Source organism: Gossypium raimondii, chromosome 3, assembly GCF_025698545.1.
Source record: "Gossypium raimondii isolate GPD5lz chromosome 3, ASM2569854v1, whole genome shotgun sequence".
Taxonomy (NCBI): domain Eukaryota; kingdom Viridiplantae; phylum Streptophyta; class Magnoliopsida; order Malvales; family Malvaceae; genus Gossypium; species Gossypium raimondii.
In genome coordinates, this window is record NC_068567.1 from 20,535,300 (window position 1) to 20,560,722 (window position 25,423).

At 36.2% G+C, this 25,423-nt stretch overlaps 2 protein-coding genes across 2 annotated transcripts; both read right to left on the bottom strand.

Moving 5' to 3' along the window:
* Window positions 1-6,354: 6,354 nt before the first annotated feature.
* LOC128039922 (uncharacterized) lies at window positions 6,355-7,173 on the bottom strand. The gene has a single exon (XM_052628854.1). It carries the CDS (start codon window positions 7,171-7,173, stop codon window positions 6,355-6,357), a length of 819 nt encoding a protein of 272 aa, XP_052484814.1.
* Window positions 7,174-20,845: 13,672 nt separating this feature from the next.
* Window positions 20,846-24,587, bottom strand: LOC105793826 (receptor protein kinase CLAVATA1). The gene is made up of 2 exons (XM_012622684.2): window positions 21,558-24,587; window positions 20,846-21,468 (listed from the first exon to the last, which is right to left on the bottom strand). Exons 1-2 carry the CDS (start codon window positions 24,139-24,141, stop codon window positions 21,110-21,112), a joined length of 2,943 nt encoding a protein of 980 aa, XP_012478138.1. The 5' UTR covers window positions 24,142-24,587; the 3' UTR covers window positions 20,846-21,109.
* Between the last annotated feature and the right edge of the window lie 836 nt (window positions 24,588-25,423).

Consider the following 25,423-nt stretch of genomic DNA (forward strand, 5'->3'; position numbering starts at 1 on the left):
TTTCTATTACACACATATTTTCCATTTTATTCAATTTAGTCCCTAAACTGGGATAAGCATATTTTTAGATTCTTGGCTTTGGACCAAAATTTGATTTCACATTCTTCCATTATGGATCCTATATTTTCTATTTATATCATAATTTCATTACAAGTTTCACTTTTATTCAATTTGATCTGTAATGTTACAAAGCTAAAAAAACAAGTTTAATTTACTTTACAATTTAGTCCTTTACATGATCTACGCTTAATATACACCAACTCCAAGATTTCATCAATTCATTAACAATGAAAACTTGCTAAAAATTCAACGATTGAACAAATTTGTACATGGGCTAGCTAAATCAAACTCCCATGATCATAAATCTATAAAAATTTCAAGAAAATGACTTAGTTTTCATACCTAATTGATGATAAAAAGTTTAAGGAGAGTTTGAAGCTTTCTCTCTTTTCTAAAATGGAAAATGGTGAGAAATAAGGAAGATAATGGTGGTTTTATCCACTTATTTAGCTTATATACTTACATTATATGATAATTAACTTTAATTAATTAGTTTAATTAAGCTTTATTATTCTTTAATTAACTATTAATCATACTTACTGGTTTCCACCATCATCATTCACTATCTATTATTTATTATTGATTTATTTATCTTTTTTCCTTGGGATAATTGCTATCTAAGTCCTCAAGCCTTTTGTTAATTAAAACTTTATAGTGATTAAACTTTTATAATTTAATCCTTGAGCTTTAATTAACGATTTTATCACTAAATTTCTTGATAATTCTCTATTATATTCTTATATTGACTCTATAAATATTCTATTTTACATTTACAAACTCATTTTAGAGAAATGGGGTTCTGAAATCACATTTTTTGTACCGTTGAAAACTAGGTCATTACAAGCCATTACTAAAGAAATTTTGGAGAAAAATTACAAGGACTTTAATAAGCTAAGTTGCAAGACCTTTGGATACCTTCAAGCTAATCTAAAATGATCCAACATCCTTAATTCCTATGTATAGAGTAAACACATTTGCATGATGAGCATTGGATGCTTAGTGGTGTTAAAACAATTTGAATTCAAAACACTAAAGGATAAAATAATCCGACATACTAATTGACCACTTTACTAAGTTGAAAAACTAAATTCAATATTCAACATGACATTTAATAATAATTACATCATATTAGTTTTAACCCACATATCCAATGCTTCAATTGATCATATCAACCTTTCGTACAATGCAACTTTGTAAAAACGAACTCGAACACACAAGTGAACTACACCAAACCAAAGCACATTACTACGAAGCCCGTAAGCAAGACATATACATATACAAATACATCCCTCCACCACACCATGGTCTCCAAAGAGAGAACATATATGTGATGATTAGCAACAATTGCTAAATTATCCAATCACATAACAATGCCTTCCAATCAACATCAAACCTGTACGATAATGTGCAAATGACCCTATGGCATGCCAACTATATCCTAGTCTTTCTACCAAGTTACATGGGCATATACTTATCATGCTTTCACAATGGGTATCACTAAAGGAACATTGTTCATATATCACATGTATTTAATCTTCACATACAATATCTCATATCCTTTGTTTGCATGAATTGAAATATCTTAACTTGGTCCTTAGACCTATACTTGTCATTAACATATATACATGTCTTATAGAGTTCAGATCTCAATTTTATTTTCATAAGCCAAAATCTTATGTACAACTATGTTTATCAAGCAACATAAAAATAGATTGATATTGTAACACCCACTAGCCCATTAGGAAGACATGGCGTATACCAACCAACCAAACTATCTGCCCATTTGGTGTTCCATATTTAAGAAAAGTAATAGGAATTAATAAACTACCCATTAATCAGGTTCTGTCATCAAAGGCGAATAAACTTAGGAAAAGTTAGTTTTGAGAAATACAAATTAGGGGAATTTGGTGATCTCAATTATAAACAAGGTATTTTACACTTTATATGATAAAACAATACATTTGTGAAGTAAAAGCAAAATTTAAACACAAAACATGTGTATACGCCCTTCACCGAATAGCCATGCATGATACAAAATAGATAACTGGCTCACTTGTCCACGGAACTTTAACGCAGTACCCTTCTATGAATATTCTCATACTAATCAATTGCCTAAGGAAGAAAAGTAACAGAGTAAGTTCATTTGAATTTAGTGAGTTCCAGGTAGATACATATTGTTTATCAGATTATCGATAACTGACCCAAAGATAAAAATATTTTGAGACTCAGTCTTATAGACAAATTCTACCAAGTTACCAATACAGTTTTTCAATAATGACACTTAGACAAAACAATGCAAATTGTATCACTGACGAACACATACCGCCAACTTATACACAATTCTTATAGTTACGTATGTTTACCTATAACTCAACCTTATACTGGCCTCAAGCCCATTTTCAAAATCTAGATTGCATATCAACCAAATCATATTTGTTTTTATATTCTTTTTTAGATTGAACATGTGTTCTCCCTTAAGGTCAGACCATGATCTGCCAGTCCGATTTGCAATAAAGCTGCCCTACTGGAGGTATCACAAATAAAACTTCATTCCATATTTTCATATATCGAAAGTAGTCTGGCACTAGGCTCACACACAAGGTGGTTATTTTTGACTCGATCATGACCATGCTCATGCACACTACATGGACTAATTAAGCATTTGTCAATACAAGGCACATCAACCCGTCTTCAGTAAGCTCAACTTACCTTTCATAATCCACATATCATAGAATTTTCATAACTCAAAGGAAACAAGAAAGAACTCACCCAAGAACTTTAGGATAGAATCTACCCTATTTGTCATTTGCCTCGATTCCTCGGACTTTCGCTAGCTTCTTGACCTAAATAAGAAACAATCATAATTATTAAACCATTCATCTATTGAAAATTGATTATGCAAAGACGTAAATTTCCTCCACAACATCCTAAAGGTTTTCCATAAATTACTAGTCAGCTGGTACTTATAAATGACATTTCACAAGCTTTTGTAAATTTCTTAAGAAAGTTGGAGAGAACACAAAGAGAAAAGCAAAAGCAAAACATGTTGGTTATAAACACCCTTTTATAGTACATACAGCGAAAATAAGCTTAGTAGGATGGTGTGAGACTTCACTATCGACCTTGAATTCAGAGACTAAGCTTCCCTAATTAGATTTGAACTCTAACTCTTTTTACCACACGTAACTACTACCACTAATCAGAGTGGTAAAACATTGCTTGCACATTTAAGCAACAAACTAAACAGGTCATTTGGCCACCTAAACATATCAAGTTTTCATCTACAGTACTCTAGTTCAATTCCAACTAGGTCTGAACTAAACTCTAAAGATACTCACTGAGTTATTATTTCCACATAAACCGATCTTATTGCTCTACAAATTAACAAGTTCGCCCAAAACATTTGGGGTTGGTGAATCGTCTCAAAAAAGAGCCTACCAAACCCTAGATTTTGCGAGCCTTAGAGTTCGCTAAATAACGAATTCCAGTAAGAAATACCTCACAAGTGCGTATTGAAGAATTCATGAAACACGCCAACCCAACACCTAAAATAATAATTCACGCTAATACTACTCTGGCTGACTCTATTATATGCCAAAGATTAGAGATATGATCTACGTCGAGCAGGCTGTTACAACTCTCCCCCTCGTAGGAAATTTCATCCTCAAAATTCTTACTTGCGAAAAGTTAAAGGTATTATTCTTTCATTAAACTCTCTCTTTTCCATATGGTTTCCTTCGTATTGTGATTCAACACTTTTACCAGTGGAATTCTTTTATTTCTCAATTCCTTCACTTCTCTAGTCAAAATTTGAACAGGCTCTTTCTCATAAGATAGGTTAGGATCCACTTCTAGAGCTTCTACTTGTACCATATTGTCTTGATTTGATCGATATCTCCTGAGCATGGATACATGGAACATGTTATGGATATTCAACAATTCCGCGATAACACCAATCTCTAAGCCATTGCACCAACTCGCTCTAATATTTCGTATGGTCCTATAAAACACGGCCTTAACTTCCCCATTTGTCCAAATCTTATTACATTCTTCCAAGGAAAAACATTCAAAAATACCTTGTCTCTAACCTCAAACGTAATATCTTTTCTCTTCCTATCAGAGTAAGCTTTCTGTCGATCTTGAGCAGCTTTTGAATGAGTTTGAATAACCAAAACCATTTCTTCTGTTTCTCGTACCAAGTTAGGACCAATTATCTTTCTTACTAAGTTCTAGCCAACAGGTGGGAGATCTGCACCTTCTCCCATTCAGGGCTTCAAAAGCCGACATTCCTAAACTGGTATGATAATTGTTGTTGTACGTAAACTCCACCAATAGAAGATATTTCCCTCAAATAATTCCAAAATCTATTACACAACTTCTGAACATATCTTCGAGAACTTGAATCAACCTTTCTGATTTCCCATATGTCTGAGGATGGAAGGTGGTACTGAATTGTAACTTGATTCCCAAGGGCTCTTACAGTTGTTTCCAAAACCTTGACGTGAACTTTGAATCTCGATCTGATACTATGGATGTTGGAATCCCATAAAGGCATACAATTTTAGATATATAAAGCTTCGTCAACGTTTCCAGCGAGTAGTTTGTGCACATAGGCAGGAAATGGGTTGTCTTAGTAAGCCAATCTTTACCCAATCTGTGTTCTTCTTGGTAGGACTGAAAGGACAACCTGAAACGAAGTCTATGGTGATCTTGTCCCACTTCCGCTCTAGACTCTTTAAAGGATACAACTTCCCTGAGCGAACTTGGTGTTTTGCCTTCACTCGTTGACATTTCAAACAGCTCAAAACATATACTGATAACTCCTCGATGAAGCGAAAATGATCCTTGATGAGCCTCCCTTAAAAGTGCTTGTCTCAAGTCATTTCTTGCTGACATATACATCATTCCTATAAACCGAAGTTTATCATCCGTTCCTAGGGTAAAGTTCATAGTATCACCAAACGCTAATTGCTTCTTGTAATCTTTTCACTTAGTATCTTTTAGCTATTCCTCTAGAATATAAGAAAGAAAAATAGGTTAGATAGTCAATTCTGCAAGTAGTTACCTATCGTCTGTCATTCGAACACTCGCTCGAAGGGATGTCAGAGCTGTCACATTCTTCCTGCTTAAAGCATCCGCCACAACGTTCGCCTTTTTGGGGTGGTACTCAATAACTAGGTTTTACTCTTTTAGCAGTTCTATCCAACGTCGTTGGTGTACATTTAAATCCTTCTGTGTCATCAGGTGCTTCAAGCTCTTGTGGTCCAAGAAAATGCAAAACTTCTCCCCATAGGGATAATGTCTCCATATCTTTAGTGCTAGCACTATAGCTGCTAGCTCCAAGACATGTGTTGGATAATTCTCCTTGTACGACTTGAGTTGATGAGATGTATATTCCACTAACTTTCCTCTTTGCATGAGTACATCCTAACCTATTCAGGGATGCGTTAGTGTACACAGTGTACTCTACACCATACTTCGACTGAGCTAAAATTGGAGCCTCCGTTAAAACTGCTTTCTGCTTGTCAAAACTCTTCTAACATGCCTCTACCCACTTGAAATGTTCTTCTTTCTTAGTAGACGTATGAGAGATGTTGCAAACATGGCGATCCCTTTTACAAATCACTTACAGTAACCTGCCAAACCCAAGAAACTACATACTCAATGACATTACTCGACGGATTCTAATCAAGCACAACTTTGATCTTGCCAGGGCTAACCTTGATGCCTTCTGTAGAAATGACGTAACCTAGGAGAAATTCACACTTACTAAATTTTGCATATAACTTTTTCTCTTGCAATGTCCATAAAACAAGCTTTAGGTGTTCTCCATGCTATGCTTCGCTTTTAGAGTAGACCAAAATATCATCGATAAAGATGACTACAAAACGATCCAAGTAGGGTTGGATGACTCTATTCATTAGATTCATGAATATTGCTGGTGCATTCGTTAATCCGAATGGCATCACTAAGAACTCATAATGTCCTTAGTGTGAATGAAACGCAATCTTCCAAACTCTTCACCCTTAATCTTCCAAACTGTAAGTCAATTTTGAAGAAGACGGTAATTCCATTTAGCTGATTGAAAAAGTGTTCTATCTGAGGTAGCAGATATTTTTTCTTCATAATTACCTTGTTCAATTGGCGATAATCATTGCACAAGCGAAGTGTCCCATCTTTCCTTTTCATGAACAAGTTTGGCGCATCCTATGGTGAGGCACTTAGTCGAATAAAGTCTTTATCCAAAAGGTCTTGTAGTTGTTTCTTTAGTTCCTTTAACACCAATGACACCATTCAATACGGGGTACAAGATATGGGCGCAGTACCAAGTGCTACTTCAATTGAGAACTCTACCTCTCGATCTGGTGGCATACCTAGGAGTTCCTCTGGAAACATATCAGAGAAATCATTCATAGTAGATACTTTGCTAATGTCCTTGCTCACCTCAGTCGAACCCATAATATATGCCAAGTATGTGTCTGTACCCTTAACTATAAACTTTCTGCTAGATACCACAGAAATTATGTTATCTGCCAAACTGGTATACACGATAGGCAGAAACACTTCTTTTCCTTCTGTAGTTAAAAGACAAACACCTCTGGCTTGACTGTCGACTATAGTGCTATGTCTGGTTAACCAGTCTAACCCAAGGATATCTTCGAAGTCGTGCAAACTTAGCAGTAATAAATCTATCAAAAAGATGTGTTTGCCAAAAATCAATAAACAATCTCTCATTACTCTACCAATTACTGTCACTAACACATTTATCTTAGAAGGAACAACTTCTAGACTCCTACCTTCCATAACCTTTGTACAAATGTACGAATGGGTTGACCCAGGGCCTATTAATGCATGAATTTCATGTCCTAAGAAGGAAATTTTACCCGTGATAACTTCTGGTAAGTCTGCATCTTCATTAGCCTTTATCATGTTTGCTCTAACGGACACCCTTGATGTGGGCTTGATGTAGTTCTTCTTTAAAGTTCCCTTAATTGATCTTGAATTTTCAACTATTCTGAATCTTGTATCTTGTTGAGTACTTTGAGCCCCACACACAAATTGTTTCGAGACGGTATCAGCCTTTAAGGGGTTGTCTCTGATATGATGATCCATTAATCAACAAGAAAAAAAACCCCCTTTTTGTTTCCAACAATCACCTCGATAATATCTTCCATAGTGCTCGTAAATAGGATCGCTCATCACCTTGGATCCTCCAGTACTTTCCATTAAAGTGGCTTGTCGTGCACCTCTTTTTCGTCGAAAAGTAAAAGGCAAAAAATACCTCCTTGGTACAGAGAAGCTTTTATATTTCAATCTCTTGAATATTGTCAAAGGTGGTGGACTAGAAAATCCCCTCTTCATTTTTTCCCTATTTTGCCTTTTATTTCTTTCTTGAATAATTATTTCTATCTTCTGAGCCTTGGCTTTCATGGCTGCTAGACTCTGGACTTCTAAAACTACTACCAGGGCACAAATTTCATCCCTTATGCCCCACTCAAACTTATCACATAAGGCCTTTTCAGTCTGAAACGTGTCCCTCACATAACGACTCAATCTAATGAATTTTCATTCATATTCCATTACCGGCATTCATCCCTACTTGAGATACAAAAACTCCTTCATTTATTCGACATACATCAGATTCACATATTTTTCTCTGAACTTCATTAAAAAGAACTCCCGATCAGTTTCTTCTTTTGGGGTTATATGTATCAGCATTTCCCACCATTTATATGCCTCTCATTCTAATAAAAAAACACATAAGAGGCTATCTAGTGACATACATTTCAGTTCTGCAATCACTCTGCCTATGCAAGATAACCACTGTTCTACTGCGGTGGGGTCATCACCCTTATCCCCCAAAAATTGTTTAACACCACACTTACAAATTTCTCTCACGAAATCTATTTTAAACTGGTTGGTAACTGGTGCTAAAGGTGTAGGAGGTACTGGTTGGCTGTACCACTTCAGATTTAGGTTGTTGTGGTTGGGTTGCTTGGGTTCTCCCCACCAATTAGTCAAATATCTGACTCATCATTGTGACAAAAACGGTACATAAAGCATTTTCAGTCGTACCTGAATCATTTATAAGACCATATCCTTGCGCTGGTGCTACATGACTATCAATCTCTTCTCCTATCACTTCTCTTAAGCTTTTACACATTTTTCTAAGCTACAACAAAACTTAAATAAAACAAAACCACAAGGACTAAGTCAAAGATATATCATGCATGTCGGAGCATGACTTAACCTTTGGTTTTTCAAGAATCGACTAAACTTAGGCTATGATACCAAAAACTTGTAACATACATTACCCAATTAGAAAGACATGGTGTATTCCAACTAGCCAAACAATCCACCCAATGCACCGGGGCATTACTGACAGATTCAAAACCTTCACTTGTTTCAAAAGTTGAGAAACAGTTATAAGGATTTCCCCTTTATGTTAAAAATGTTATTCCTTGCTCATTTGGTATTGCATCCTTAAGGAGAGTAATAGGAAAAGATAATTTTGAGAACTACAAATTAAGGGAATTTGGTGATCACAATTATCAACAAGGTCAATTACACTTTATAAGACAAAACAATACATTTGTGAAGTAAAAGTAAAATTTAAACACAAAACGTGTGTATACACGCTTCGTCAAACAACCATGCATGATACAAAACAGACAAGTGGCTCACTTGTAGATGCAACTTTGGCACAGACCCCTTCTACGAATCTTCTTCTACAAATCAATTGCCTGAGAAAGAAAGGTAACAGAGTAAGTTCATTTGTACTTAGTGAGTTCCAGGTAGATAGATATTGTTTACCAGATTATCGATAATCGACCTAAAAATAAAGATACTTTTTAGACTCAGTCTTATAAATGCATTATACCAAGTTACCAGTACAGTTTTTCGATAACGTCACTTAGCCAAAATAATGCATATTGTATCCCTGGAGAACACATGCCGCCAACTTACACGCACTTCTTATGGTTACATATGTTTACCTATAACTCAACCTTGTGTCGGCCTCGGCCTATTTTCAAAATCTAGAATTGCATATAAGCCAAATCGTATTTTTTTATATTCCTTGTTAGATTAAACACGTGTTCTCCCTCAAGGTCAGGCCGTGATCTGCCAATCCAGTTTGCAATAAATCTGCCCTACTAGAGGTATCACAAATAAAACTTCATTCTACATTTTCATTTATCACAAGTAGTCTGGCACTAGGCTCACACACAAAGTGATTATTTTTACCTCGATCATCGCCATGCTCACACACACAACATGGACTTATTATGCATTTATCAATACAAGACACATCGACCCATCTTTAGTAAGTAAACTTATCTTTCATAACCCACATATCGTAGAATTTTCATAACTCAAAGGAAATAAGAAGAAACTCACCAGGAACTTTAGGATAGAATCTACTCTATTGGTCATTTGCCTTAATTCTTTGGACCTTTGATAGCTTCTTAAGCTAATAACAAACAATCATAATTACCAGACCATTCGTCTACTGAAAATTGATAATGTATGTACTAATGAAAAGACGTAAATTTCCTCAACAAAATCCTAAAGGTTTCTTACAAATTACTAGTCAGCTGATACTTATCAATGGCGTTTAGAAAGCTTCTGAAAACTTTTCTCGTCTCCTTTAGAGAAGATAACTGAAAAAAATTTTCTTAAGGATGTATGAGAGAACACAGAGAGAAAAGTAAAAGTAAAAAGTGCTGGCTATAGACATACTTTTAAAGAACAGATAACGAAAATAAGCTTATTGGGAAGGTCTAAGACCCCACTATCGACTTTGAATTTAGAGACTAAGCTTGCCTAATAAGATTTGAATTTTAGCCCTTTTACCAAACGTAACTAGTACCACTAATCAGAGTGGTACAATATCGCTTCCACATTTAAGCAACCAACTAAACATGTCATTAAGTTACCTAAACATATCAAGTTGTCATCTACAGTACTCTAGTTCAATTCCAATTAGGTCCCGACTGAACTTTAACGATACTCACCGAGTTATTGTTTCCACGTAAAGCAATCTTATCTCTCCACGAACTAATAAGTTCACCTAAAACATCTAAAGTTGGTGAATTGTCTCATCAAATAGTTTGCCAAACCCTAGAGTTCGTCGGCCTTAGGGTTCACCAAATGGCAAATTCTAGCATGGCGTACCGCAGAAAGGCCTACTGAAGAATTAATTGAAACACGCCAAGCCAACACTTAAATTGATAATTCAACCCAATACTACTCTGGCTTATTCAATGATATGCCAACAGAATATCGGTATGATCTAAGTTGGGCGGGATGTTATAGATAGTCATTCACTTGGCTATCTATTATTATATATCATAATTTAATATCAAGTACCATTAAGGTAATCTATACATGTATCATCACATTTCATAGCATATTGCTTTGATGTTATGAATTGAGAGTCTCAACTAAGGTCTTTAGACCATATAGGTCTATACCATATTTCATTCATATCACTATGGCCACTCACATCAAAGTTACATTATTCTTAATTTCATATCAAGTGCCATTAAGGCTCTATACATGTATCATCACTTTTCATAGCATATTATTTTGATATTATTAACTTAGGTTCTCAGCTAAGGTCTTTAGACCATATAAATCCATACCATGTTTCATTCATATTCCTACGACCACTTATACCAAAGTTGTAATGACCTAAAAGTCAGTGGTGTCAGAAACAGTGATTTTAGAACCCCAGTTTTGATAATCAAGTTCGTAAATAATAAATATTAATATTTACGAGACTAGTATAATTTTTAATTCAATATTGGTCCATTAATTTTTTTTGTTTGGATTGTTAATTAAAGTACAATGACTAAATTATAAAAGTGGTAAAAGTTATTCGTTATGGAATTTTAATTAATTGAAGGCTTAATTGAGCAATTGGACCAATTGCTATGGTGCCAACCGGTTGTCGAAGATAGTTGGCATCCAGTAAAATTGATTAAACTTGAATAAGGTTAATTATTAAGTTTAATTAAGTTAATTTTATTTAATTATTAAACTAATCAAAGTATTTAAAGAAAAATAAATCTTGTCATCCTTTTTATAATAAATCTTTTCATCTTTTTTATTCTTCTCTCTCCACCATATAAAACCAAAGAAAAACCTAAGAAGCCATTTCTAAGCTTCAAACCATTCGACCCTTCAAAATTTGGTATTTATATAAGTCCATTTCTTGTAATTTTTATATCTTTGAAGTCTCGATAGCTTAATTTAGCTAACCTGCGTACCAATTTGTAAAACTGTTAAAGTATCAAAAAATTTCCATTGATGATTTCTTGAAGTTTTTGGTGTCATATGGCTAGATTTTAAGCTTAGATATGAACAATGACTAGTTTGGAAAGTGGAAATTGTTAGTTTTGAACATAGGGACTTAAGTATAAGAATTTTGAAATTGATGTTAAATTTTTGTAAATAAAGATAATAGAAAGTCTGTAGAAGGATGAAATTGAGATTGAATTTGAAATAGAAGCTCAAATTTGAAAGTTATGACAATTTTGATTTTAGGGCTAAATTGAATAAAATGCAAAACTTTAAGGACATTCAAAAATAAAAATAGGCTGATTCATAAATTTAGTAAACTGTAATAAACTGTTTGAAATTGATAAATTTAATTAAATTTTTTATAGATAAATATTTGAATCAAACCGAGGATAATCAGGGAAAAGACAAAATTACTGAATAGTCCTTGCAATTCAACGTGTCTGCCGATTTTTTCAGATAAGTTTATATGATGTAATTGTGTTTAAATGTTAATGTATTAAATATTGTGAACATATGTATGATTTATTGAAATTTGAATTGTTTACTATTTAGTACAAAATGGTGAGAAATGAGACTATATTGTAAAGAAGTAAGTATGAACTTAAATGTTGAAACTACCCTGATGAAACTTCGTAAATGTATCATGGACATGGATATAGATACAAGTTAATTACCAATTATTACTGAGCTCCAACATTTGTTGTGAAATCGAAGATACATGTGACACAGGTTTAGCTCAGACGAGTAATTTGATGTCATTTCAAAGGTTTAGCTCAGACAGGTAACTTGACATGTATATGTATAGCTGTCGCCAAGCTATTTGATGTGTCAACATAAAGGTCTAGTTTGGATATGTAACCTGACATAATTATTTGTTCAGCTTGGACAAGCAACAGATATGATTGTACCAATGTATTCCAATTCATTTACTGAGTTTCATTAGGTAATATGGATAATATGAATTGAGAAATCGAAGTGGTCCAAAATGTATTGATGATCAAATGTGATTTTAAGGAATTATTTGAATTTAAAGATTTGATATACTTTACGAGTACTAAAATTTTATGTATTGATATATTATAAATTTGGTATATTACATGATTAATTTTGTGTTAACACTCACCTTGCTATTGTGATTTGTTATGTTAGGAAATCTTTACTTTGTTATTTAGTTTGAGTTGTTAAACTGTAAATCGAGGTAAGTTTACATATGGACTTACTAAGCATTCAATGTACTTATCCCGTTGTTTTTTTCATTTCCTTTTCTGATTGTCATCTTGCGTAATGTGTCGATGGATCTATAAGAATCTCACACTTTCCCATCATTGATTGGTAGTCTTTTAAACAATTAAAAAGTCCAGTTTTATGGCATTTACATAGGTTCTATAAGTGTGTTAACTTCGAATTATTAGCTTGGTTTGAGTTTGGCTAGTATATGAATTATGAGATGTTAATGCTAATACATGTATTATGGCAAGATTTGGTCATGTGTTGAGACCATATGGATGGTGTCTAAATGGCTAATTTGAATGTGCAATGGTATTATTTGAACATGATAATGGCATGGTTAAATGTTGTTTTGAATGGCTTGAAAATATGGTAGATGAGTTTGCATTTTAACAAGTTTTTTGATGTGTTTTGGTGTCAAATTAAGGCATGTTGAATTGATTTTTTTTGGTAAAGATTAAATGATTATATGGTATACTATTTGGTTGGTTTTGTGCAGAAACAAAGGAGCAATTATGCACCAAATGACTTAATGGTATAGTTGGCTTGGGTTAGGTGCCAAAAGGCTTATTTTGTGCCAAAAATAAAGTTCACATTGCGGCGTCAGGCAATGGTCGTCGCGATGAGATCTGGGTTTTGGGCCACAATGTGATGAGGAACCCAGTTGTCACAACGAGGCAAAACAAACGGTCACGTCACAATGAGGAACTCCTTGCGTCGACGTCGTTTTCAGATTTTTTAAATGTCGCAATTTGGTTCGAATGCGATTCTGGGTTAACTTTAGAGCATCAGTAGGCTCTTTAAGCCCTAGGAAAGATTGTACAATGAACTTATGGTTTGTAATGGTTGTGTGACACCCCAAACCCAACCAGGACGGACCAGCCCGAATTCAAAACATTACTTTAGCCACCTAATTGACTCTCTGACTAATGACCACTCAAGACACACCCCGACCTTATAACACCTCACTCTTATCTAATTATTACTTATTAATTAATGCAGAAGCAAACTATAAGCCAATTTTAAACTTTTCTTAGGTAATTTAACCTAAGGGCATTTTTGTCATTTTACCACCTATGGTAAAACTAACCCAATTTTAGATCTAAGTGTTTACTGGCCTTCTTTTAGTCAAATTATGCAAGCCTAAAAACTTCAGCTTAATTTGAGTTCGTTTACTATGTCTAATTCAAGTTTTATTACTAAGGACTAAATTGTAACAAATACAAACTATCACGACCTATTCCAAATTATAAATTAAGTGCGTTCCTATCAAATTTTACCCATTATGAGTCTAATCCTAAAATTTTACCAAGTTTCCATATAATCTAAGGCTCTAATTAGACTAATCAATTTTTCGGACTAAATTGTAACTTAAAAAAATTAGAATACCAATTTAAAAAGATAAAATTTCAAGCCCCAAAACTGAAAATATAGCTTGAATTAAAGTCATCCGGGATTATATAGCTTGAATTAAAAATTTATATTCTTCAAAGCAAGTTGGTTTTCTGGACTAATCTGAAAATATGATGTAACTCCTAATAATTGTTGGTTCTTGTACAAGAATACATCAAGAGTACCATCCATTGAGTATAATTCTGAGAAGTGTATCCAACTACTATTTGCAAAGAAATTACGTAATAGGATTCGAAATATGGTGTGTAGTCTATGATTCGCCAATTGAGTGAAATGTGTAAAATATGGTTAATAGTAGATATGGCGTATGGTTATCTGCCAATTAAGAAGTAAAAGAGTACCCGCCAAGGTTTGAAAGGAAGTCCAAAATCTTAAAGTTAAGGATTTCAGCAGTAACATTAAAAAGGTAATATTGGTTAGGATTCATTAGGTTTCATTGAACTTGTGGGTGTTTATTTGCTATGCAGGTTAGTAGGTTTGCACTAGTTCGCCTGAGGAGACCAAACTAGGATACGCCATAGTGGCAAATGGAGGGTGATGTTATGCATACAGAAGGAGACTTTTAAAAACATGTTTTCAATTGAAAAATAGTAATACACAATATGAATATGTCTGTTTAATCAAACATTTATGTTGTAATGCTTTATACTATCTTTGAAAGTTAGGGATGGACGATAAATGTTTTATTCAACCCTTTTGTCTTAGAAAGGATTTTAAATAAATAAGAGGTACATTCAATATAGTTTTCGCAGATTGTAAAAAAAATTTTAAGTATGTAAGTATTGTGACATTTTATATTCAGATTCGGTAAATCAGGTCAGTATAGGGTGTTACAAGTTAATTGGTATCAAAACTTTCGATTTAGCAGATCCTCTAGAAGTTAAGTGGGAGTCAGCCCTGTATGCATAATATGTCGGACCTGGCTTAATTCCTTAGGTAACTTAAAAGGCTTTTGTATGGTGAATACTTTTGTATACTATTAGTATTGTGGAAAGTGAGACGGTTGAAACAAATGTGATAATGTCTTTGCTAAGAAGTGGAAAATAATACAAATTGAACAAAGAAATTAAATACAAGAAAAGAAACGGGTCTTCAATTTCCTTTCTCAGTTGGCTGGTCAATTAGTTCTGTGGGGACTTCCTCTGTGTGGGGGCGTTGTCTGGGGACCTCTTCAAGGTCAATTGAATCCTCTAAATTTCCCCCTATTTTTGGTTCACTTGGAGTGAAGAAATTGGTTGACTGTTTCCATTCCCTCTAGAATTGTTCCCACTCTTTGCCCTCAAGATTGTAAATCTTGAAGTTTAAGGAATTAGAGCTGACCTTCTGTAGACAATTGAAGTCCACCCGACTCAGACTGAGAGAACCCATAACAATTTGGCCTTGAAAGACTAGGTTGGATCATAACATGGGCAAGGCCTTTGCTAGATTCTTTTTAGTGTCATTCTAGTATTTCTTCAGAGCTTCCTCATTGGTTTGGTGTAGACGCTCCAACTCGGATAAGCATTTTTGGTCTAGAGATTTCAACTTTTCCTCCCAAGAGGACTCTCTGGCCTTTAGCAGTTTGATCTCTTCCCCCATCTGTTTCACCCGACTTTCTAAATTTACATACTTCATCTTCCAAGCAAAAAGACAAGAGTCAATATCTTTATTTTGGCTGAGGGCTACCTCATGAGCCTGTTCAACTAGGGACTGCTCACTATTTTAACATTATTTTGATTACAAGTCTCCTGTAGGGCCGAACTCATAAGCTCGTATGCAACATCTAAAGCTTGGGAGGACTTGGCTAGTACTAAAAGTGGAGATAATTAAGGATTTTAAGAAAGAAAAAAGATGAGAGCCTCTTTCACCTACTATGGCAAGATGTTGTTTTGCTGTTGATGAATGATGCCTAGTGAGAAGGGAGGTTTCCCTGACCTCAAGAGGTCCCATCATGGGAAAAGTTCATCTACTTTGCCAGTTGAAACATTGCGTGGCATAGAACCAAGATAAGCCTCTGACTGGTTTTGGCGTGTTGCTTCTAGAGGGATTTCAGCTATAAAAGGCTCAGCAGCGTAGACTGGAGAGTCTACCGAGTTGGCGGACTCCACTGGTTAAGATGGAGGCAAGACAGGAATAGAAGAAGTGTTGGCTTTTGGGGAGCAGACCCTTTTCTAAGTTTACATCGAGTTAGTTGTGGGCAGACACTATCTTTTGTATGTTAGGTGCTCCATTCCATACTTGGCCTCTTTTGAGTTCTCCAATCAATCATTGTTCTAGATGGGGCACCAATAGAACCCTCATTCTCGTGAACCTCATCTAATAAATATAAGACATCCATATTGGTTGCTAGAGCGAGCGTAGAGGTATGAAAATTGAAAGTAGACCTTGCAACATCAACAAGAGAATTAGCATGACTGGGTGAATGAATGGAAGACGTACCATGACAAATGATATTCTAATGGCATGGACGTAGCCCACAATGATTGTAGAAAAAGAAAGAAGGCTCTCTTGTCCTCCCTACTAATATCCATGCCAAATCATCGTCAGTGTGGTAAGGCTGGGCCCTCTCAACAGAAAGGACATTGTAGGAGTCCACCCAAAGTAAGAGAACATTTGCCAGATGACCGTTGGGACTCATCCCTTGTAGACAGTACTGGAAGACCTTCGGGCAATAACAATCTCCCCAACTCTAGGATATGCCCCTTCCTTAGCCGTTTATATTGTTTCCAAGCGACCTCGAAATCAACATGCTGGCTTTGTTGGAAAATATCCTCATGGGTTAGGGACCATAAAGTGAGAAAGCCAAAACCAGTTTCAAGTTTACAGGTGACCCTTACAAACTTGTTCTCTTTAAGATAGAGGTTTGAGGCCTAGTTTTGAATTATGGGCTCAAAACATTAGCGTTTACTAGAGTGGGTCATTCCAACCAAGGGACCCTGCCTTTTTATTTTCAAGTGATAGATCTTCTGGAAAACACCAAGAATGGGCGGCTCGTTGTGCAAACAACAGTCAATGAAATAAGCCACCAATGTCCACCAAGAAAGGGCAGGGAGTTGCCCTGGTTCAATACCATACTCGTTGAGCACAAAGCAAAAGAAAGCGTGTAGAGGCAAATGGAAATTGGCCTCGAGTAGAAAGAGGGAAAGAATAAATCCTATGGTGTTTTCACTCTGGTGACATACTCCTCTAACTAAAGGAAGTCAAAGGAGAAGTTTGGACAGAGGATGGCTTTAGCCCCTAAGCAATGAGACAATTCCTCCTCGATTGTGTTGCATTCATACATGGGAGCCAAAACACGATGAGTACCATTGAGACCTTTAAGTTTGATCACGATAGTGTTTCGGGGACTAATGTTTCTACTACTTTGGGTAGGACCACCACAGGTAGTTATTCTAACCATTTTTGAATAAAATGAAAAGAGAAAATAAAGGGATTACCTCTGAAGGAAATGTGAATTTATGAAAAAAAAAGTAAGAAAGCTTTGACAGAAAATTAATCTAGCGCTCTAATGATATAGTAAAGTGTTTGAAAAGGTGTTCAATCTTAATATTTGTAAAGAACAAAGTGTCTATAAAAAGTTTTAAAATTTAAGCCAACTATTCAAATTCTTCTATCACAACATGAAACTTGTAAGGTTAAGGCCACGAGACATTTGAAAACATGGGAGTACCCGCCAATTATTGCCCACGAGCCTAGAATCTACCAACCGAGACTGATTGATTACACTCACGCCAGTTTGGATCTCTAGGGTGTACATTATAGATGAAACGTCTGTTATGAATATGTTTGGGAATTTTCCCAAGTAGTATAATATGTCTGGTCCAGGGAGTTGGCCATGCATCATTAGTAATAGGGATTTCCAAGTAGGTAAAAATTTTGAGGACAAAATTTCTTGAAGGATGAGAGAGTTGTTACAACCCCAAATTCGGTAAATTCAAAAAGATAAGTAAGGTGTGCATGATAATTCTGTTTCGGTGCATTATGATAGCATGATCTGCCACTTAGCTAGTTGGTTGGTGAGATAGAGTATTGGCACATACGAGCGTTAAAGTATCTGCCCGTTTGCGGTATCTAAGGAATTAATTGCATGATGTTTCCAAAAAAAAAAAAGATTACGCCTAAGAAAGTACACACCAAAAGAGAGTACGCCTGAGAGTTTTGATTGAGCAATAAGAGCCAGTCAAGTGTATGGGGAAATTGTAGGAGACTTAATTGTCTTTAAGACCACGCTAAACGTAAAACACCACCAAGACATAGTACGCCCGATTTGCATTAATACTATTCAAATGGATCTTGTATCTAGTTTTGTTGGGAGTTGTTAGAATTTTGCAACAACAAAAGAAGAGATCAGAGTAAAAAGCAAAATAGCAAGACGTATGAACGATTGCTTGTACACTAGAACAAGCCAACTAAACAAATCATTGTGTTCAAGAAGGCCTTGCTTAGAGGTCGTATGTAGTTGAAAAGTTAGTAAAATGCATGTAATGAGAATTTTAATGGAAATCTAATATTCTTTTAAGTAGTTTCTATTGGATTGGGAAAGACAATCGAAATAGAAACTCCACGTCGAAGTAAAAGCAGGTCTCTGATGAGTCTCTAAACCTGACTCTTGCATACCATGTAATTATGTGTATGTATGTTTTCTAAGAAGTATCTACAAATATGTTAATGAGGTGAAGAATGTGCGACAAGATATGACGTTGTGTGATATAAGTTGTTGTTGTTGACGTGTGTATGGTCATTGCTTAATACTTTCTTGTTATATGATTCTAGTACTTGAAAATTTTGAGTTATGTAAAAAAGGTGAGAAAGAGATTCGTTTTTGTAGCCTACGATAGGGCAAGTGTACTGTTGACCGAATAGGTAGATCACAGTGAAAACGAAGATTTATTATGTAGCCTCTAATAAGGCAGTTGTAATGCTAGCCAGACTGGTAGATCACTAAATAAAGTTGTGGAAAGTCCATGGTCATGGCATTATATGATAATATGCCAAGATGGCGTAAAGGTATAATACCATGTAAGAGAAGCCTTATGGCATGCACAAAGATGGTCCGCCGGGGTAGTAAACACAAATTATCTGGAAAGCCTTTGTAGCAAATTCTCTATAAGGCTTTTGTGGCGAACTCTCTGTAAAACCATCGTGGTGTACTATTCGGAAAGCCTTAGTGGCAGAGTAATATGGCGAATACTTGTGGCAAGTTTTCTAGAAGGTCGGTATTGCGAATTCTGCAATTCCTAAATGATGAGTTGTTATTCTACCCTTGTGGTAATACCTGGGCATGCTTACGAGGCATTATCTGAAAGAGTTCCCAACAATGAACCCATTTAATGATTCTGCCATGGTGATCCATCATGACAAGGAACTTAGGGTATTTGGAATATTGGTGGTACAAGTTTCCGCCAAACTTAAAATTTCTTAGGTTTGGTATTGAAGTCATTTGGGATTCTATCACATAAATTAAAACATTATATTCTACAAAGCAAGTTTGGTTGGCTACACTGATTTGAAAATACAATGTAACTATTGTCCTGATAATTTCTGGTTCTTGTACAGGAATATGTCAATAGTAGCATCCGTTGAGTATAATTCTAAGAAGTGTATCCAACTACTATTTGCAAAGAAATTGCGTAACGGGATTTGAAATATGGTGTGTAGTCTGTGATTTGCCAATTGAGTGAAATGTGTAAAATATGGTTAATAGCAGATATTGGCGTATGGTTATCTACCAACTAAGAAATAGAAGAGTATCTGCCAAGGTTTGAAAGGAAGTCCAGAATCTTAAAGTTAAGGATTTCAGTAGTAACGTTAAAAATGTAATATTGGTTTAGATTCATTAGGTTCCATTGAACTTGTGGGTGTTTATTTGCCATGCAGGTTCGTAGGTTTGCACTAGTTCGCCTAAGGGGACCAAACCAGGGATGCGCCATAGAGGCAGATGGAGGGCAATGTTATGCATACAAAGGGGCACTTTTAGAAACATGATTTCAAATGACAAATAATAATACACGCTACGAATATGTTTGTTTAATCCAACATTTAAGTTGTCAGGCTTTATACTATTTTTGAAAGTCTGGGATGAACAATAAATGTTTCATTCAACGCTTTTATCTTAGAAAGGATTTTAAATAAATAAAAGGTACATACAATATGATTTTCGTAGACTGTAAAATTTTGTTAAGTATGTAAGTATTGTGGCATCTTATATTCGGATCCGATAAATAGGATCGGGTATAAGGTGTTACAAATCACTTCAGACTCATTGGATTTAGAACTGAATTAATTCATGTACTAACAAAGATATACTACACTCAAAATCATTAAAAGTTTATGCTTTGGTCAATCAACTTTAAAAAATTAAAAAATGGCTATTAAATTATTCCAATGTTTTCATATAAGGCACTGATTTATTTAAGAGTTTTTATTTAAGTTAAAAGTTTTAAAGTTTTTTTTTTAAAAAGTTCCACTAGTGAGCTCTAAGCGGTGATTTGATAATCGGTATAATAATCAATACCCATCGACGAGTAGAAAAATATAACTCAAATCCAAGTCAATCTAATGGTTAGTATCAAAAATCAAAAAAAAAATTATTTGAATTTTGATTCGCAGATTCATGACATTCAAAAGTATTTCATGAAAAAATTGAATTGTAGAGAGAGAAAGAAAAGAACTTTTAACATATGCAAATGATGCAACAATGATTTTAACATTTTAATAATGACTTAAATTAATGATTATTTTATAATTTTTGAAATTGAATTATGAAAATATAAACTAATAGTTTAGTGATGTAATTTACCCACAAACAAATAATATGGAAAGTGTATGGAAAGTGTTGAGGAAAATAAAAAGGGAGAAGCGCAAAATATTCAACTTTACTAATTACTTTCACTCTGTAGCTTTAAATTATACACCAATTTATCAACCAAAAATAGGGAAAGCAGCAATTTTACATTGATAGAAACATTATTCTAATAAACATAAAACACAAACATATTCACCCTTTATGGCAGGTTAGTATTACAATCCGATACCCAAAACCTTGGTTAGAAAATTATTACAGATTTCTATGTTTTCGTAGGACGGCAAAAGTCCATGAGCATGATTGATTAGCAGTTGAGCATCAAAAGGTGAGGAGGCTTGGCCTTTGGGCAGACTGTGGTGGATTGGTGAGCATGTGTACAACTTCTCTCATGGATGGCCTTGCAGTGCTCTCATCCTCAACGCACATCATGGCTACCTTGAACAGATGGTTAACTGCCGTCACTGGATATTCACTTAGCCTGGGATCTACAATCGCCAACACTGAAGCAGGATCAGAGGGTTGGGGTTGTTCTGATGTCATCTTCCTCACCCACCTCACAATGTCCACCCCATCTCCAAACTCCCCAACTGGTTTTCTTCCTGCTATCAGCTCCAGCAGCACAACACCGAAACTGTACACGTCGCTTTTCTCATCAACCCTCAATGTGTAGGCGTACTCTGTTGTTTAACATCACAACAAAGCCAATGCTAGTTAGACATTAACTATAATACTGTTTTTTCTTCGATAATTTCATATAAGTACAAACCTGGGGCGATATAGCCGTAGGAACCAGCAATGGAGGACATGCACTCGGAAGCACCAGCGTCCTGCAAGAACTTAGCCAGCCCAAAATCCGCTACATGAGCTTCATAGTCTTCACCAAGCAATATGTTATTGGACTTCACATCCCTGTGTATAATCAGAGGAGAGCAATCATGGTGAAGATAACACAGTCCCCTGGCAGCTTCCAGGGCAATCGTATACCTTCTCTCCCATTGCAAATGTGCACCCTTTGGCCCATGCAACATTTCTCCTAAGCTCCCATTAGGCATATATTCATACAACAACAGATTCGTGTCTTTATTCGAAACATAACCCAACAATCTCACGATGTTACGATGCCTAATTCGACCCAGAGTTTGAATCTCTGCCGAGAATCCACTATCGTTTCTTCCGCCCACCAATCTTTTAATCGCAACATCGAGACCATCCGGCATTGAACCGCGGTAGACAATCCCAGCTCCACCTTTGCCTATAACATTCTCATTCTTCAAGCACTCCAGCACGTCCTCAGCTTTGAAATCCAGCCTTTGGAATGCAGTAAGCTTCCAGGCTCGTGATTTTTGAAACCTCTTCCTTCTAATTCTATAAACCGTGATGATTATCAGTAGCAAAGCTGTCATAAACGTAATGACTGTGATTATGAGCTTTGAAGCAGCGAAGGATACTGCGTGACCATGACCTGAACCTCTAGTTTGGTTTCCCAAAGATGGGCAATTGACGTGACGAGGACAGAGATTGAGGTTTCCAGTAAACGAGCTATCATTGAAGACTAAAAATTGGCCGCCAATGGGAATTCTGCCCACCAAATAGTTATACGAGAGATCAAGAGTTGTGAGGCTTATCATGTTACGGATTTCAGCCGGAATTTCACCAGTTAGCTGGTTCCTTGAAAAATTGAGAATGCTTAAATCTTTGAGCTCGTCGATTCCGTCGGGAATTTCACCAGTGAAACTGTTCCGACTGAAATCAATGGAAGTAAGAGAAGTGCATCGAGAGATGGAAGGTGGGATTTCACCAGTAATATTGTTGTCACTGATGTTCATCTTTGAAAGCAATTTGATATTAAAGATCTCTCCGGGGATTTCACCTGAAAACTTGTTCATTTCAAGAGACAAAACTTGTAAACTCCGCAAATTGCCTATTGCCGGAGGAATTTTGCCACTGATCCAATTGTTTGAAATTTTTAACTGACCAAGCGAAGCACCCGACATCTGTGATGGAAGTTCACCGGAGAAGAAATTGTCGCCTAACTCCATAATACTCAGCAATGGCAAGTTGAAAATCCCAGCTGGAATCGTCCCATTGAGAAGGTTTTTCATGATACGAATCTTGGTAAGAGACTTGCAGTTGCCAAGTTCTTCAGGGAGTGGACCAAAGAAGAAATTTTCCATCATAATCAACGTCTCCAACCTCCCCCCCTTGCATAAATCCCGAGGAATCAATCCAGTGAGGTGATTCGAAGCAACGTCAAGCTTATAAAGCTTCCCATTGCGCCCCAGATTCTGGGGCAATTCAAACGTAAAGTTGTTTCCCCACACCTGAAACACTTCAAGATGAGGATAATCGCCTACGAATGACGGTATCGAACCGTAGAGATTGTTTTTGAACAAATTTATAAGCGTAATCTTGTTCAAAGCAGAGAAACTGTCCGGTATCTCCCCTGTAAGTTCATTTATAGAAAGATCAAGCGATTTCAAGCTGATTAAACCAGAGAGTTGAGAAGGGATACGCCCGGTGAGACGGTTGAGTTGAAGGAACAACGAGTGCAAGTGTTTCAAATTGCTCAAACTCGAAGGAATCTCACCGGTTATGTTACAGCTTGCCATGTCGAGAAGTTCGAGTTGACTCAATGACCCATACTCAGGTGGAATGCCTCCATCGTAGGCGTTGAAGTATCCGATTACCAAGTATTTGAGGTTTGTTAAACGAGCCAAAAAGGAAGGAGTTTTCCCTGTTAAACCGATGCCATTAAGACCCAAATATTCCAAGCTCTGGATTTCAGAGTACTCCTCCGGTATCTCTCCCATAAAAAAGTTTCCTCCGAAAGATAAATGCTTGAGATATTTAAGATTGACGACCTCAATGGGAAGAACACCCGTGAAGTTATTGTTATAAGCATCGAGAATCTCGAGGTGAGTCATGCCTGCAAAGATTTCTCCAGGGAAACTGCCTTGGAAAACATTGTTGGAGATGTTGAATATCTTAAGAGAAGTCAAATTACCCATCTCCACCGGAATCCTCCCCGTAAGACTATCGGAAGAAATAGTGAGGTTGACGAGCTTGTTGAGAAGCCCAATTTCAGGAGGAATGGTGCCAAAGAGAGGAGCAAACGACACGTTCAGAGCAACAACACTGAAATCCTCATCGCATTGAACACCAGAGAAACGGCAATGTGCTGATGGAGATGAAGAGAATTCCCAGTTCTCGAGTCCCGAACCTTTGGGTCCAATCATTGAAGACTTGAGCAGCAACAGAACTTCAAGATCACTGGAACCATAGACGATGGCTGAGAAGGGTAGTAGAAGACTCGAGAAAACACAGAGAAGATAACTGTAAAAGCTTCTCATTTCAGTGTTCTTCTCTTTTCCTGCGATCAGAGAGAGGTGAAGGCTTTACTATCAGTAGCTCACTACGTTAAATAGAGTTGTACTGTATAGTGGATCGCTAAGAGGATCGTAGTTCCCAAAGCATCAAATGTTGGATATGAAATAAACAAATACAAAATCTGAATTCTGAAAAAGTCAGGGAGAGAGTGTGTAAAAGGAGGGGAGTCTGGATTGCATGAAACCGCTAAAGACACGGCAATACTGTATGGCCCATGGTTCGCATCGTACACTACATGGAATTGAAAAATGGTAGAACACAGAAAGGGTTAACGTTGAATTTACTAGTTTTTAAAGCTTGTCAGCTCTGTGAGTCAAACATGAGGGAGGGAGGGAGGGAGGGTCCCCATGGCAGCAGGAAGAACGACTGAAACGTTTACTCGGGACGGAGTTGATGAAGGGTACTATTTGACGTGGGGCTTAGAGACTGTGAATTGCTAAGGGTACTATACTCATCTGGTTTGACGGCGTGATCTGCCGGTTCTAAAGACTGGCCCTATTATAAATGCAGCTGCCCACTGCATTACTGTCAGACGCCAGTTGTTTTTTCTTTTTCTGAAAGAAAAAAATCACTGGGAAAAACTATCAAATTCACTAGGTTGAGCTTGGTAAAAATATTAGAACATATATATCTTATTATTATTTTGAGCATTTGGGATGATGAAATATGAAAGATGAATGTGGATTTTGTCTTTTGGGGGAGTGATGAAGACAGGGGATGGGCTTTGGGGGTCAATTGCTGGGCCCAGATTAAAGGCTGTGAATGTCCTTTCCCGAAGAAACACCTTTTTCTCCTCTGACTCCTTTTTGGCAGTGAGCTAAAAGTCCACTCTTTTTGTTCTTTTCTCCGATCGGGACCGTCCACAAAATAGGGGACCATTGTCGATTGCCTCTGCACTAACTTCTCCTTTTGCTTCCTTCCCTATCCCTTATGCAATGGTTCATGGACCAACCCAAGTATTCTGCAACTTCTTCTAACCATCCAAGTGCTTTGACATCCACAGTAGAATCTCTTCATCATCTCATTCAAATATTTGTCTTCTTGTTTAAGCAACATTTATGATTGGGCCATTAGCTTGTTAGAAAACTTCCAAGGGAAAAAAATAAACTATGTTAGAAAATAACATATGATAGTGTTCATGAAAAGATAATGCAAACATGACTATATCATGAATATAGATATGCTACATTGTGAGATAAGGTATAGTTTAAACAGTAAATGGATATTTATTTTTTGTAAATGAAG

What these genes read in the sequence shown, in the direction of transcription:
- LOC128039922 (XM_052628854.1), bottom strand. Translation starts at nt 7,173, where the DNA reads ATGGATCATCATATCAGAGACAACCCCTTAAAGGCTGATACCGTCTCG.
- LOC105793826 (XM_012622684.2), bottom strand. Translation starts at nt 24,141, where the DNA reads ATGAGAAGCTTTTACAGTTATCTTCTCTGTGTTTTCTCGAGTCTTCTA. An exon ending in CTACGGCTATATCGCCCCAG is followed by an intron (nt 21,469 to 21,557) that starts GTTTGTACTTAT and finishes GTTAAACAACAG; the next exon opens with AGTACGCCTACACATTGAGG.